Source organism: Fukomys damarensis, unplaced genomic scaffold (assembly GCF_012274545.1).
Source record: "Fukomys damarensis isolate Sample0158 unplaced genomic scaffold, DMR_v1.0_HiC HiC_scaffold_9, whole genome shotgun sequence".
NCBI lineage: Eukaryota > Metazoa > Chordata > Mammalia > Rodentia > Bathyergidae > Fukomys > Fukomys damarensis.
Genome location: NW_022900921.1, coordinates 3,655,250 through 3,669,860, shown reverse-complemented (window position 1 = coordinate 3,669,860; position 14,611 = coordinate 3,655,250). Strand labels below are relative to the sequence as shown.

The 14,611-nt window shown below is 44.4% G+C and overlaps 1 protein-coding gene across 6 annotated transcripts in view; it reads right to left on the bottom strand.

The window, feature by feature from the left end:
- Nucleotides 1-2,809: 2,809 nt before the first annotated feature.
- The window catches only part of Rad50 (RAD50 double strand break repair protein), a 219,766-nt gene continuing 207,964 nt past the window's right edge, over nucleotides 2,810-14,611 (bottom strand). For 2 of the 6 annotated variants that reach the window (XM_019209856.2, XM_019209857.2), the window contains 5 exons: nucleotides 14,464-14,549; nucleotides 13,606-13,748; nucleotides 11,112-11,245; nucleotides 9,638-9,787; nucleotides 2,810-9,452 (listed from right to left, as the gene is read on the bottom strand). In XM_019209856.2, the coding sequence (XP_019065401.1) occupies nucleotides 9,263-9,452; nucleotides 9,638-9,787; nucleotides 11,112-11,245; nucleotides 13,606-13,748; nucleotides 14,464-14,549 (703 nt within the window). In that variant the 3' untranslated portion in view covers nucleotides 2,810-9,262. Of the gene's footprint in view, nucleotides 9,788-11,111; nucleotides 11,246-13,605; nucleotides 13,749-14,463; nucleotides 14,550-14,611 lie in introns of all 6 variants that reach the window. The other 4 variants (XM_033761558.1, XM_033761557.1, XM_019209858.2 and 1 more) reach the window with 3 other exon arrangements.

Genomic DNA, 14,611 nt, shown 5'->3' with positions numbered 1-14,611 from the left:
ACCGGCTCCTGCGCTTTACCGGGTCGTCAGGCAGGAGGGTGTGCGCGCTGTTGTCTTTATTTGGAGTTTATATTTTTCACGTAGAGACACGAAATAAGCGAACGTTAACCCTGCGCCCAGTAGCTGCTACCAGTCTCTTTGCTCTGCACACTTAGGTTTGTTACAAAATGGAACAAGGCGGTACATAGGTTTTTTTCCCTCTAAAATATAGGAATAGTGCTCTCTAATATCAGGATTCTGAATTTTTAAAAAGATTCAACAAAGGTGGTTTTGTGTAACAGGTGGATATACAAAGTAACAAAAAGACCTCATACTTCCTTCGTTCAGAGATAATCCGTAACATTTTGGTGGCTGTCTTCTGGTAGATGGACGGTATAGGATAAGTACATAAAGGTGAACTTTGCCTTTGTAAATATTCAGTCTGGTATGCACTGAATTTTAAATACAGTGGACCCTCAAGTTGAATGGGCCGGACCTACGAAAAACTCGGGTTACTCAGGGTAATGGAAGATTCATCTGGGTCTTGTTATCTATAGCAGGTGCCCCGGTAAACCTCCAGCTCTCAGCTGTATTGATTTACAACCACCGTGAGTACTAACCAACCCTCAGGATCCAGTCGCGTTCCTGAGTCAAGGGTCCGCTGTAATTACAAGGAATTCTCACATAGTTCCAAGTTCATTTCTGTATCATGTGTTTAGCCAATAACACACAGTCCTTGCCTTCTTGGAGAAATTTTAGTGGGAGGAGACGGGTAATTTATCTGAAGAATGAGTGAATCTGTAGTGGGTCAGGTGTGAGAAGTACAGTCGAGGGGAAGAGGACGCTGGCTGTGGGGCGCACACCTGTAGTCCCAGGCACTTGGGCTGAGCCAGGAGGATCCCAAGTTTGAGTTCCATCTGGGCGACTTAGCAAGGCCCTGTGTCAAAAGTTAAAAAAAAAAAAAAAGGCTGGAGATTAGCTCAGTGGTAAAGCACTTCCCTAGTGCGCATGGGTCAATCTCAGTACAAAAAAAAGGAAGCGGGGCAGGAACAAGAGGAGGGCGAGTGTGTACTCCTTCGTGGGGTTTGGAAGTTGAGGGCTCCCTGAGAAGGTGCTGTTTCAAGAGAGAGGCTTGAGGACCACAGGAAGTGACTCTGCTGATGACGGGAGAGGAAGTGAAGCAAAAAGGCACGAGTGAGCGGCGTCTCGGTCCGTCTGTGTGGCCCCAACGGAGTACCTGAGACTCGTCATTTGTACCACAGCAAAACTTAGCTCCCACCACTCCACAAGCCGAGAGTCCCAAGACAGGGTGTCAGCAGCTCTGGTGCTCAGAAACGCTTGTGCCCAGGATGGCACCTCTGTGTATCCTCCCAGAATCGGACAGACTCTCTCCTTCAAGGCCTTTCACCGGGGAAAGCGCCCGCCGGTGTGGGCAGGGCCCTTTGGCCTGATAGTGTCACCTCGCCCCTGCAGTCCAGCACAGCACTTGTGGGCACACACGCTTTCAGGGTGAGCAGGACAAGGCCCTGAGCGCTGTGGATCAGGCTGGCTGCACTGGCCTTGGGGCATCCATGACCAGGGAAGTGGAGGTTATGAGCAGAGAAATGAAATCACTCAATTATCATTTGTCTTTCTCAAAAATTTATTCGAAATTTATAGAAAACTTGCAAAAATAGTTTCCATATTCCCCCTCCCCACATTCTCCCAGTTAATGCCTTATATAATCATAGTGCCATGACCAAAAAATAGAAAGTTAACATTATTAACATTGATTTGCCAATATGTTTACTGAGCACTTAGGTGCCTTTGCAGTTCTTCTGGGCCCTCACATTTATTTATTACTGAAGAACTACACATCTCATTGCTGTTACCAAGGGCCTTTTTTGGTTTCGAGATCCACATTGTGTTGCCGTTGATTCTCCTTGCCCTCCTGCAGGCTGTAACTGTCCCTCCATCTTGTCACTCATAACCCTGGAACTTTCCCAGGAATATCAACTGGTTGTGCTGTCAAGCCTTCCCTGGTTTGCCTCTATCTGGCATTCTGGTGACGGGACTGAGGTTACACACCTTGAATAATGTATTTCGGAAATGTAGTTGTGCCCTTCTCAGGGCACTGTCCAGGGAGGCATGATGTCAGCATCTTACCCGTGTTGACCTTGACCACTTGCTTAGGGCAATTTCTGCCAGCTTTCTCCACTACCAAGTTGTCGCGTTTCCCTTTTTAGTTAATATATTGGAGATATGTTTGCGACTATATAAAATTGCTTCTCCTCAAATTTGTGCCCAGGGTTAGTTCCTACCAGGAACTCTGATCTGAATTTTAAGTTTCTGTGTGGTATTTGATGAATGGTAATTTTTTTCTCTTCTCTGTTTCCTTGCAGTTCTATAAAGGTTGTCTTTGTCCATTTTACTTGGTCAAGTGCTCATTCATATCCCATGTTCATAGATATGTGTCCCTCTGAGTTATAACCCAGTACTGTTGTCATGACTTGTATCTAGGTCCCCCCACCGGGCCTCAGCAGTCACAGGTGGGTCTTTTTGGATCTAGGCTGGATCTAAGGTGTGCTGCTGGGATTGATAGTGTGATGCTAAGATTAAGGCTGCCCCCCCAGTTGTGAATGCTACCTGCCCTAGAGTTGGTAGCCTGGAGAGGATGTAAGGGACAGCAAAAGGGTCAATGCCTGTCGTTTATTGTTTATCACTTGCTGCTTTTGCTGCTTCTTGCCCACCATGAGCTGTTTCTCCTGTGATGCCCCTCTGCCACCCTGCCTTGCAGCCAGCCAACTATAAACCAAAGCCTCTACAAACTGTGAGCTGAAATAAACCTTTCCTCCTTTAATTTTGGGTGTCAGATATTTTGTCTCAGAAATGAGAAAAGTAACTAAGACAACTGTCTTTATATTGTTTCTAAAACTGTTCCCCCTTGGTCATTAGGAGTTATTTCAGGTTAGGTCCTATATTGTTTGAATTGGCTGCTTCTCCAGGGAGGCAGGCTTCCTTAAAGAGGGTATTTTAAAATCAAGATCAGGGCAAAAAATGTGCTCATCACTACCAGGTGTCTTCCCATCTCAGCCCTCTTGGTGGACATAACAATACATGTACACACACTAACCTACATACTTGGACATAGCTATAGTTCAGTGTCTATGTATTTCACTTAATTATGGTAAAATACATATAAAATTTACCATCTTAAATCACTAACGGGTACAGTTCATGATCAAGTACACTCATGTTGTGCAACCGATCTCTAGAGCTCTTCATCTTGCAAAACAGAAACCATGCCATTTAAAACTCTCACCCTTGGCCCCTTGTGAACGCCTTTTCACTTCAGTCTCTATGAATTTGGCTACTCTAGGTTCTTCCTGTACACAGGTTCATACAATATTTGTCCTTTACCGACTGGCTTATTTTATAGCTTTATATCCTCATGCTTCCTACACACTGTAGCATGTTACAATTTCCTTCCTTATTTAAAGGTAAGATCCTATTGCACAAATGCTACGTTTTATTCATCTATCCATAGATATGTGGGCTGCTTCTACCTCTTGGCTACGGTAAGGCTGGCAGTAAGGGTGTGCCTGTTTATCTTCCAGACACTGCTTTTCCTTCTTTTGAACTGAAACCTGTCTTTATGTTGTTTCTAAAATTTTCAGATACACACCCAGAATGTAATTGATGAATCCTGTAGTAACTCTATTATAAGGAATTATATTAGAAACGTCTGCATTTTTGAGGAACCACACAGCAGTGGCACCATTTTACACTCTGCTAACGTTACATGAAGATTCCAGTCTCCACACTCTCACCAACGCTGCTCCTTTTCTCTCTTTTCTCCCTACTTCCCGTCTTCTTTTGGTGATAATCTAATGGGTGCAAGGTGCATTTCACTGTGGTTATGATTTGCTCTTCTCTAATAATTACTGATGCTGACCATCCTGTGTGCTTTTGGTCATGTGTCTTCTTTGGCATTCCTGTTGAAACCCACTGCCCAAGTAATTTTTAAAATACTGTTGCACTGTTGAGTTCTTTACATACTTTGAATATTAACTCATTAGATATACTATAATCTGCAAATTATTTCTCTCCATTCTGCAAGTGTCCTACTGATTGTATCCTTTGACGCAGTTTTAAATTTTGATGCAGCCCAGGTTACCAAAGTTTTCTTTTGTGATCTGTACATTTTTGTATTGGTGGACTTGGTTTGCTATTATTTTGCTAACATATAATTTCATAATTGTTCTCTGGTTTCCTTTCCTGTGGTATTATGTCTGGTGTTATCAGTGTAATGTTGACCTTGTAGAATTTGGGTAGTATTCCTTCCTTTTCTATTTTTGAAGGAGTCTGAGAAGTGTTGATATTATTCTGTTAAATGTCTGATACATACCACTGGGCCTGGGGTTTGCTTTGTTGGAATTTTGTTTTTTACTGGGGATCAAACTCAGGACCTTGTGCTTGGGATGCAGGTGTGGCGCCACAGAGCTAAATCCTGGCCCTGTGTTTTGTTTAATTACTATTTAATATCTTTCCTTGTTATAGGTCTACTCAGAAAATGTAGTTATCATGTTTATGTATTTTAGTGTATACACAGCAGTGATCAAAATACAGTGAATGTTTTGTTCTAAAAAAGATACACTGCCATCAGCTCTCAAAATCTTCCCCCTCACTTCAGACACACAGCCCACCATGCTTGCCACTTTCTAAAGCAGTTCCAGCGGTCCTCTTCATACCTTACGAGGCATGATAAAAATGACAAATGCTGCTGCCAAATGGCATCCAGGGGAGAGGCAGTCTCGTAAAAACGTGTCTTCATCTACCTTATTATTCACTTGATCTGGCACTGTGCAACTTCTGACTGCTCCCCAAAGCAAAAAAACCATGTAAGGTAAATGCCTCAAATCACTTCATGATCTCAAAGTAGCCACAGCAGTGCAACTAAAAACTCTCCCGAAAGAGTGCTTCCAGAGCTATCTCAGTAAGTGGCAAGTGTTGGGATGTGTTCAAAGGGAGAGTATTTTGAGAACGGCAATGTTTTTCAGTGTAGTATTTGTAAAACACTATTTTTATTGTATTTCACAGATCCATTATGACTATGGTTTAATTTTGAACTGACTTTATGACAGTATGAAAGCAACGTACACTTAATAGAAACTGTACAGTTTGAATTTTGAACCTTTGCTGGACCAGTGCTATGCTGTACTCCTCCATGATGCTGGGCAGAGCAGTGACCCCACCAGCCCTGTGATCTTGAGAACAAGAGACTCTGTACTTGAGGGACCGTGTTGCTATGGTATTTGGCAGATTCATTCTATTCAATTCAGTCTAGTGTTTTTGAACTCAATTTTCAGCTTATAATGTGTAGTAACTCCATGTATATCAAGGAGCACTTTTAAAAGTTTCTGAGCTGTTCCCTGTACCCCTGTGAGAAAAACTGCATTTGCTTGATGTAACTTTTATTTTTTTGGTACCGGGGATGGAACTGGGTCCTTGTGCTTGTGAGGCAGGCAGCAGCACCACCGAGTTACATCCCTGGCCCTTAATGTACCTTTTAAAAAGATCTCTGGCTGCTGCATTGAGAACAGTGGGGAGAAGGACTAAGTCAATGAGAGAAGTTAGGCAGGTACTCAAGATATTTTACATTAGAGATAGTAGTAGCTCGGACTACAGCAGTGCAGCTTGTTGAAGTCATGGTCAGATCCTGGAAGCATTTTGAAAATGGAACCCATAGTGTTAAATGATGGATTGGTGTGGGGTAAACACGAGAATCAAGGATGTTGCCATGTTTTTTTTTTTTTTTTTGTAAAAAAGATCGAACTCAGAACCTTGCGCTTGCGGGGCAGGCGGAGGAACCACTGAGCTAAATTCCTGGCCCCAGTTGCCATGTTTTTTGCATAAGCAGTTGTTAGATTGGAGTTGCCATTAATTGAAAACCTGTGGGACATGCTTGGTGGGGATGACTGTTTGAGGTCGTCCTGTTTTGGGTGTCACTCAAGAGCATATGGGTGTCCAGCTGCCCACAGGAGGCTGAGTAAGTCGGGACTTAGGGATCTGGCCCAAAGACGGGCATCGGAGTCACAGTGTACTGGTGGCTTGCTGCAGCTCTCACACTTTGCCTAGGAACTGCCCGTGCTGCCGCCATGATCTGTACCTGTTTGGCTTTTGTTTTTAAACTGTGGGAGGCAGCTCTGCTGGCACAGAGCCAGCCAGGCTGGAATGTCCCTCAGTAACTAGAGGTTGGCACATGAACAGCCCGAGCTCTTGCCCCACAGGCAAGATAATGCTGAAGTGTGTATTTCACCTAATTTCCCAGTCGTTCTGAGATTAAGCTGCGACTGTCCACCGTGGAAGCTGGCGTACCAGTTGGTCTCCCACTAACTGTTGTCACTTGAAGCACTGCTCCAGGTTCTTTCCTGAGAGAACCCAAACTAAGGGAGTAACTGGAAAGCTGCAAGTCGATGCGGTCATGAGATAAAAGGCAGAGAGAAAAGAAGGGCAGACTTAATCCGAGCATTGAAGTGTAGCGACATCAAGAGGTCAGGAAAATGAGGACACAGCAGAGGAAGTGGCCTACAGAGAAAGGAGCAGTGGCCTCCACGTCTGGGAGGAGCCAGCAGAGAGGATGGAAGGATGACACCATGAAGGTGTCACTAATATAGGATGGCAACAAAATTGAAGCTGTAGCAAAAGTAAAGGCATGAGGGAAAGACAGAATCAATGGTCTGACATCTTGGAGGGGTCAGAGGATTTCTGGGAGTGAAGTGTCAAGAGGCTAAGGGATTACTGGGAAAGGGAGACGTTCAGCACTGAGCTCGAGTCACAGTGCCTGTAATTCAAAGGACAGGGCCCCACAGCAAGACCATAGCTGGCAGTGTCTTCTCACTGAGTTCAAGGAGCTGCGGGTAGGGAGTGGTGTGAGATCATCACACAGATGCTGAAATCACCAGTGAGTATGAAATTACTTTGTAGTTGGCAGGGAATGGGCAGCTGAAATCTTCAGTTTACATGGAATGACCAAGGTGGGGACTAAAAATACTGGGACAAGAAATCGTAAATTGAAGAGGCTCTTCTTGAACAAACACCTGTTTACTATATGCTAAGTAGTTGTAAGCACTTTGTAAAAGCTATGTAATCTTTGGAACAATACTGTAGGACAAGTTCATTTTACCTGTGTTACAGAAACAGAGACACAAGTGAAAGAAACTGCAGTAGTTAAAAAAAAAAAATAAAAAAAAGAAAAAAGAAACTGCAGTACTTCAGCTCACGACCTTAAATTTGTTCTGATTTTAGAAAAGATGGCCACATTTATGTGGGAAAGACGGCCATGGTTGTGTTTATCATCTGATGCAGAGTTTGCAAACAAAAAATTTTGCCAAATGCTCTGTGAACCAAATTGTTTGCAAATAATAGCATTCCTGAACCGAGGTACCACAGTCAGCCTGGTTCCTTCTTAATTTCCATGCTCTATGCTGGCTCATTTCAGGTGTGCAGAGGAGGTATTAATGGAGACCAGTCTAGAAACAAGAAGAGTACTATCCTACTTCCAAACCCCAAAATGTAAAGGCTCTGGAGGTGAAAGCTGCCTCTCTCAAAAGGGGTGTGCAGCAAGCAGCATCCTGTGTGTATGGTAGGTGGGGTGGGAGAGATCTGTAACTGGGAAGCCTTTCCATTTATAAATCATAATTTTGGTATACCATCTGTATTTATTTGGTACTGGCCTTGTCATTCTTTACTGCACTGACTACAGCTTTCAGAAACATTAATAGAAAGTACCTGGTTTTAATATTTAATGTAAAATATTGGCTACTGAGTTGATGACAACTAATATTTAGGAAATACTGTCTAGGTATCCAAATTTACCCCCCCAGCTTCATTTTACTGGTGATGATTTATGAACAGATTTATCATTTTCTGAAACATTCTTGCATTCTTGGGATAAACACACCTTCACTGTTGTGTCTGCTTTAGTATGAGACTGGCACTGATTAGCTCTTAATGAATTGAGTTCCTGGACCTATGCCCTCATTGCGAATGGTCTGCTCTGTTCCTCATAGTGTCATTGTAGTCAAGATTATGCGAGTCCAGTGAAGTGTAATTTTAGGTTGTCAAAGCTAAGTAGGATGACTGGACTTTGTCATGAGAGCGGATAGGACCAAGTAGCTTGAGTGGTGGTCCTGCACTTGCCCCTCCCCAAATGGGCTTGGATGAGGGCCCGGAGCCCCATTTTTAACCAGGCTTTTTCATGTGAACTGCTGAATACAGCATGAGTTAAATCAGCAATCCTCTCTCAGTTCCTTCAAGGACAGTGCATAACTAGTATTATTTTAGATGCTACTGTGTTTCTTAGTGCTGCTGGAATAAATTACCGTAAATGCAGCAGTTTAACATGTGAGCTCAAATCTAGGTGTCAGCAGGGTTGGCCCCTCCTGAAGTCTCTGAGGGGAAATCTGCTGCTTTAGCTTTTTTACTTTTAATTGCCCAAATCCCTTGGCTTTGTAGCCCCTTCCTCTATCGTCAATGTGACCTCACTCCAGTCTGCATCCACCAACACGAGGCCACCTCCTTAGCCCAACATCCACCACTGTTATTGGGGATACTCATGATCACCTTTAGGACCCACTAGGGTAACCTTTGTATCTCAAGATCCACAGCTTTATCACATCTGCAGAGTCCCCTTTGCTACATAAAGTAACACCGACAGGTTCCAGAAATGAGGACTTCCATCCATAACAGTGCAGGCCACTACTGAGCCCCGCACACATATCTAGGACTTTGCGGCACGATCCTCCTCTGCATTCTAGTTGGGAGAGGCTGTTGAAGGGTGACTCACTTTGAGAGACAAAACTCCACACAGTGAATTCAAAAGTGTATGACTTGATTGTACCTTGTACAGCCATGTGTGCAAAAGGCTAGCCAACAATTTCAGGGCCAAGTGTGACTGGGCTTCATCTGAACTGGTGACTGGAGCACTGGGAGGAGGGCACGCCTGTGGGTGAGCCTGGCTCAGTTCCCATACCGGCATCTGCCCTGGTAGAGTAGCTGCGATTGAGGGTGAAGTTGAGCCAATTCACAGGTGACAGAGCAGACTGACAAGGCCTGAAGTGAGAAATTTCCTCTTTCCCCACTCTGAGCCCTGAGTCAGGATGACTGGCAGGGATGTGTGGGGAGGAAAGATGGTGAGTGTTCAATTAGATAATTATTGAAAATTCCTATCAAACCTTGAGACCCCCCCCCATTCAGCTTAAAGAAAGCCAAGACAGGGAGGTCACTTGCATGATTTATAAGGTTAAAGCAGGGCCAGACATGAATACTGATAGCTCAGGTCTTCTTTAAACGCATGCAAGGAAATACATTCAGATATACTATTTAGCAGGAGTTTCAAAATGTCAGAAGTGCGTACCGTCTGCTGAAGAGCCACACATTCCCAGACTTGGAAATAGGCCGGGTCCAGCTGTGCTGCTCCCGAGTCCCGCAGGCTGCTCACAGGGGACAAGATATGGAGAATCAGGTCAAATCTCAGGTGAAACAATTTCCATCACCTCAGGACCTCTACAACATCCCGACAGAAGGCTCCTTTTAAACAATGTATTACCAATAGGCTCAGCTGATACTAGGAGCACAAAGCTAATGAACGTAAGATCCCAGGGAGGTTACACTGCACCTCACAATCTCTGAACACTGATCAATATTCTTCTTAATCCTGTAGAATTTTTCCACATATTCAGAACGTCCCAGGAGTTCCACAAAATCTTCATCGTGAGTGATTATCAGAAGCTGGAAGTTACGCTGCTGTGAGCGACTTTTTATTATCCTGAAACATTATTTAGAACACTTCATTACTACAGAGTACATTTTGGAACATACCAAAAAGCTTGTCAGATGTGTTGTGACAACCAAGCTCTTCCTGTGCTGTGTACGACAGGCCTGTGGCTGCTGTGGAGGAAGTGAGGAGGTCTGGGGTGGCCCAGGCCTCCAGCTTGGCCATAGTGTCCCATCTCCTGTCTGGGCAGTGGGAATGTACTGCTTACTATCTCTAGCCTAGGGACTGTAAGAACCACATCAAGAATTTGGACCAGTTTCCCCAGATCAGTGTGTTCAAGTGTTTTAGGGATACCTAAGATTCTTAACTTTTGGAGTCTTCTTTGCCTAGATTTTTTTCATATATGATTGCTAGTTTTCTCTGGAAGAAAAATTTAGAAATAATGACAGGAGACAGGGGAATAACACTACCTTCTTAGGAGGTGGGTCTACTTAGAACTCTGCCACCACTAGTCACCAGATGCATCACTGCTGTGACACACAGGAGACCTGAGTGGGTGTAGTGGGGACATTTTTACTCATTATTGGTAGGCTGAGGTAACCAGCTGTAAGAGCGAGACCTAAAAGACTTTTAAGCAACCACTTGTTTATCCCTTGCCTAGAGCTGGATGCACTTGCGGTTACAGAGCACTAGGAGCCCCCTCCTTGCTGGTCCCCAGCACTACGAGGGGTGGCTAGAGACAGCTGGCCTGTGCTGCTCAGTTCTCCTGTTCTAACCACGGCCAGCAGACAGGAAACACGTCCTCTGCCAGCAAGTCTGTCTGGAACAGAGGTGCCAGAAACAACCCTCCTACCTCAGGGCGAGAGCCTTTCCTCTGCCAGCACAGTGCGTAAGCTAGAGCTGCCCAACCTTGGAGCCCATCCTCACACAGATAGATGAGCACGGTAAGAAGTATGTACAGTTTACCCTCTCTGCATTCTGCTGAATCACTGATATGCTTTCGGATTAAGAGCTCTGCCGTTCCTCTTAATTGTCTTAACATGTGAAAAGCTGGGCAGACCGTCCTGAACCCGCTGCCACCACCTACATATGTGTCGGTGGGTCCTGCTGACTCCTGTGGGGTTCACAGGAAAACCAAACACAGCCTGGAGCCCTCACTGAGACTTTCCCTATCAACACACTAGGGAGCAGGATGTGTTTGGGGCCACAGTTTGCTCTCTAGTTCCTTTTCAAGAAAACCTGAAGAATTACTACCTAAAGTAAAGTGCAGAGCCTGGTTTCCCCAACAAGGAACATCTAAGGATGGTGACATCACAGAACTCTCTTGATCTTCCTTACACAAAGTTCACGAATGCCCAAAATATGACACACTTACTCAACCAGAGCATGTGCAAGAGATTCAATGTTTTCTCGGTCAAGATTGGTCGTTGGCTCATCCAAGGCAAGGATGCCACAGTTCAGGCAGAATGTTTCAGCCAGTGCGAGGCGGATGATGAGGGAGGCCAACACCTAAAGGAAGCCAGGAGTGAGTTACACAGCACAGACCTGCCATGGCATCATCAGAAGGGGAAGGTGGGGTGGTGTCAGGGCCACTGATGGCAGGGGGATTGCTGGTGTGTGGCAGAGCTCAGCACCGTGATCAGCTTTTCTACCCCCTTGGAAGGAAGCCAGCTGCATTCTCAGCGCATCACTTGCTATGAAATGAAATGCTAAGCGTACACTCATAGAAACATAGCAACTGTATCAAAACTCGAAATTACAGGCATGGAACAGCTGCATTACCATTTAGTTGTAAGTAATAATTTTAATAAAGGGGTAAAATTAACCTTAAAAAAATTCTTGACCTAAGTCTTAACAATTTTCTGATAATGAGACATGTTAGAATATTTAGACACACTGCATCTCTCCAAGGCTCACAAAGACTTTCGTTGATAGTGTTGTCTTTAAAAACTCCATATTCTACAGTACAGAAAATGTACCAGGTGTTGCTGTCCATCCTGAAATGTGTACAGTTTTGACAGAGTAAAAAATAACTATGGGTCACAGTATCAGGATGTGTATAGAAGTGCAGTTTTATTTATGCTTACATGCAGGAAGTCCAAGTCACTGGAACCACCAGGCACTGGCACAGTGAAGAGAATCTTAATACCACAATCCTTAGACACAGCTAAATGAAGCCATCAGAGTACAAGGGACACAGGATTCAGAGTGTAAATCTATGCTAAGAAGCATGAACTACTTTGTGTGAATTATAAACTCCCTTTCCCACTGATTTTAGGAGTTGAGGATTTTTAAGAGTATAGTACACACCTCTGTTTGAGGCCCAGGGCAGACCAGCAGACTACAGAAGCCCCTTTGGGAGAAAGACACTTCCTGCCTGCCTAGGCTGCCTAGGCCACAGTGAAAGCCAGGCTTAGGAAGGTAGAGGCTCAATTCTCCAAACCATGTGTCTGTCCTTTCTCCCAATGCCAAACTAATTAATTCCAGCAACTTAGAGTAGCTATAGGAAATGTACTTTATATTAAATCTGGAGACCATGTTTCATACTCTTTTATAATTAACATGAAAAGTCTCACCAAAGCAAGTAGCGATACTGATTATAGATCACAAATTTGTCATCTTTGCATTCTATGATTTAGATAGTAATCTGCAGATGCCTTAAATTGGTATCAGCTGTCTGGGCTGACCTATGTGTGGTGTGCTCTTTTGCCAAAGGTTGCAAACTATAGAAATAACTCAGAATGTGAAGCTCCTTTTCTAGATTTTGAAATTTTATGAAAATTAGGGTCTATAGCTAGTGTAATCTAGTCTGAAAGAAGGCTCACAAACCTGTACAATCTGTGCTCAGATTTGCTTTACTATGGAACCTATGCATAACAAAGGTCTTAGCCTTGGTCCTCAGGATGCGGGTCCTACCTTCCCAACTCCTGTCCTCTTTCTGACTCTGCTCCATGCTCTCCGGCCTTTCGAGGTTGTCCTCTCAGAGCCTTCCTCGGAGCCAACTGGCCTAACCCAGCAGCCATATCCTCTGTGTGGTGCAGGGGTGGAAGCTCTGTGAGGACCAAGGCCACTGACGGCAGACCCCATCTTAGATGTCTGCAGGCACAGAGCGAGGGTGGTGGCGTGGATTCAGTTCTTTGTGGGGGATACTTTCTCAATGACTCTCATTCTGCAGTGCTTCATCTGGCTCAGTCTAGGATCTAGTTTGCTAATAATTCTTATAATTGATAGAACAGTAATTCTTATGATTAATAGAAAACTACCCTCCCATTGTGACTTCTCTGAAAACAGAATGCTTATTATGGTTATAACTTTCTTTTGGTTTGTTGTTGGTGTTTCTGTTTTTGAGACAGGGTCTCACTATGTAGAGTTTAGGCTTGCCTTGAATGCCCAGCAATCCTCCTGCCTCAGCCTCCTGAGTGCTGGGATTACAGGCATGCACTGCCATGCCTGGTCTTTTTTTTTGTTGTTTTTTTTTTAAGGCAGGGTCTCACTATGTAGCGCAGGCTGGGCTTGAACTTGTAGCAATCTTCCTGTCTCAGCTACCCAAGTGCTGGGATTATAGGTTTGTGCCATAGTTTGGCTGTAACTATGTTTTTACCTGTGTGGTGTGCCTTGTAACTGAGGCAGCAGTGGCTTTACTCTGACAAAGGTGTCTGTGAAATAATACATGACCTTCAGCCCCTTGCTCTACACTAGCTTGTCCAACAGGTAACTCCAGATCATTTGCTCAAAGACGCAGCGAGTGTCGGCAGTAGGAGGGCAGGGCACACTGTGCTGGCTACACTATCAGGAGTGTTACCAGGAGCATCCCGCCCCAAGGGTGGCCCTGGGACTCCTGTGGCGCGTCTGCCCTGTGTGGTACTTGCCTTTTGTCCAGCACTGCATCGTCCTCGCATGTCCAAAGCCGTATCTCCTTTCAGCATCACCACTCGGTAATTATAATTCCGCCTTCTATCAGAGGCTGACACGTTCTCATCAGCATCAGAGCGGATTTCTATGTACTCAATATCTGACACAGAAAGAGTATTTTAGAGAAACCAGCTCTCTGTAGCCTTGTCACATATAGACTCCACCTAAGCCCAGGAGCAGTGTGGAGCAGGAGTGCTGGGGAGTTCAGGAGGCTGCAGTCTGCCCAGAAGGAACCCAATGTCCCCCGGCTCCCAGCTCCGGCCTGTCTGGTAGTTTCCTCGGCCTGGCTTGCTTTTCTGTCTTTTTGGTACCAGGGATTGAACTCGGGACCTTGCACTTGCGAGACAGGCGGCAGAACCTCTGAGCTAAATCCCTGGCCCAGGCTTGCTTTCTTTTTATTCACTGGCTTATTGCTATCAACAGAAACTACAATGTCTAGAGAAGTCCAGTCAAGACTGAGAACAGAAAACTTTGTATTTTCTTTTTCTACAAGACAGAATCTCAAAGAGCTGCTCAAAAAGGGGTCCATGCATTGTCTGTATGAAGAGAGATCATATGTGGAAGAGCTATGAGCAGGGCTTTAGAAAGAGCTTTTAATGATGCACTGTTAATTACCTTGTCCACGATAGGTACTTCGCCAAAGATCACGAATAATTTTATTGATTTCTTCCATTTTCATACTGTGAAATTTCATTATTGCTCTGGAAAAGGAAGCCATTGGTACTTTAATGGAAAAATAATATGCACTGTCATATATGTGGAAGAGCTATGAGCAGGGCTTTAGAAAGAGCTTTTAATGATGCACTGTTAATTACCTTGTCCACGATAGGTACTTCGCCAAAGATCACGAATAATTTTATTGATTTCTTCCATTTTCATACTGTGAAATTTCATTATTGCTCTGGAAAAGGAAGCCATTGGTACTTTAATGGAAAAATAATATGCACTGTCATATATAAATAT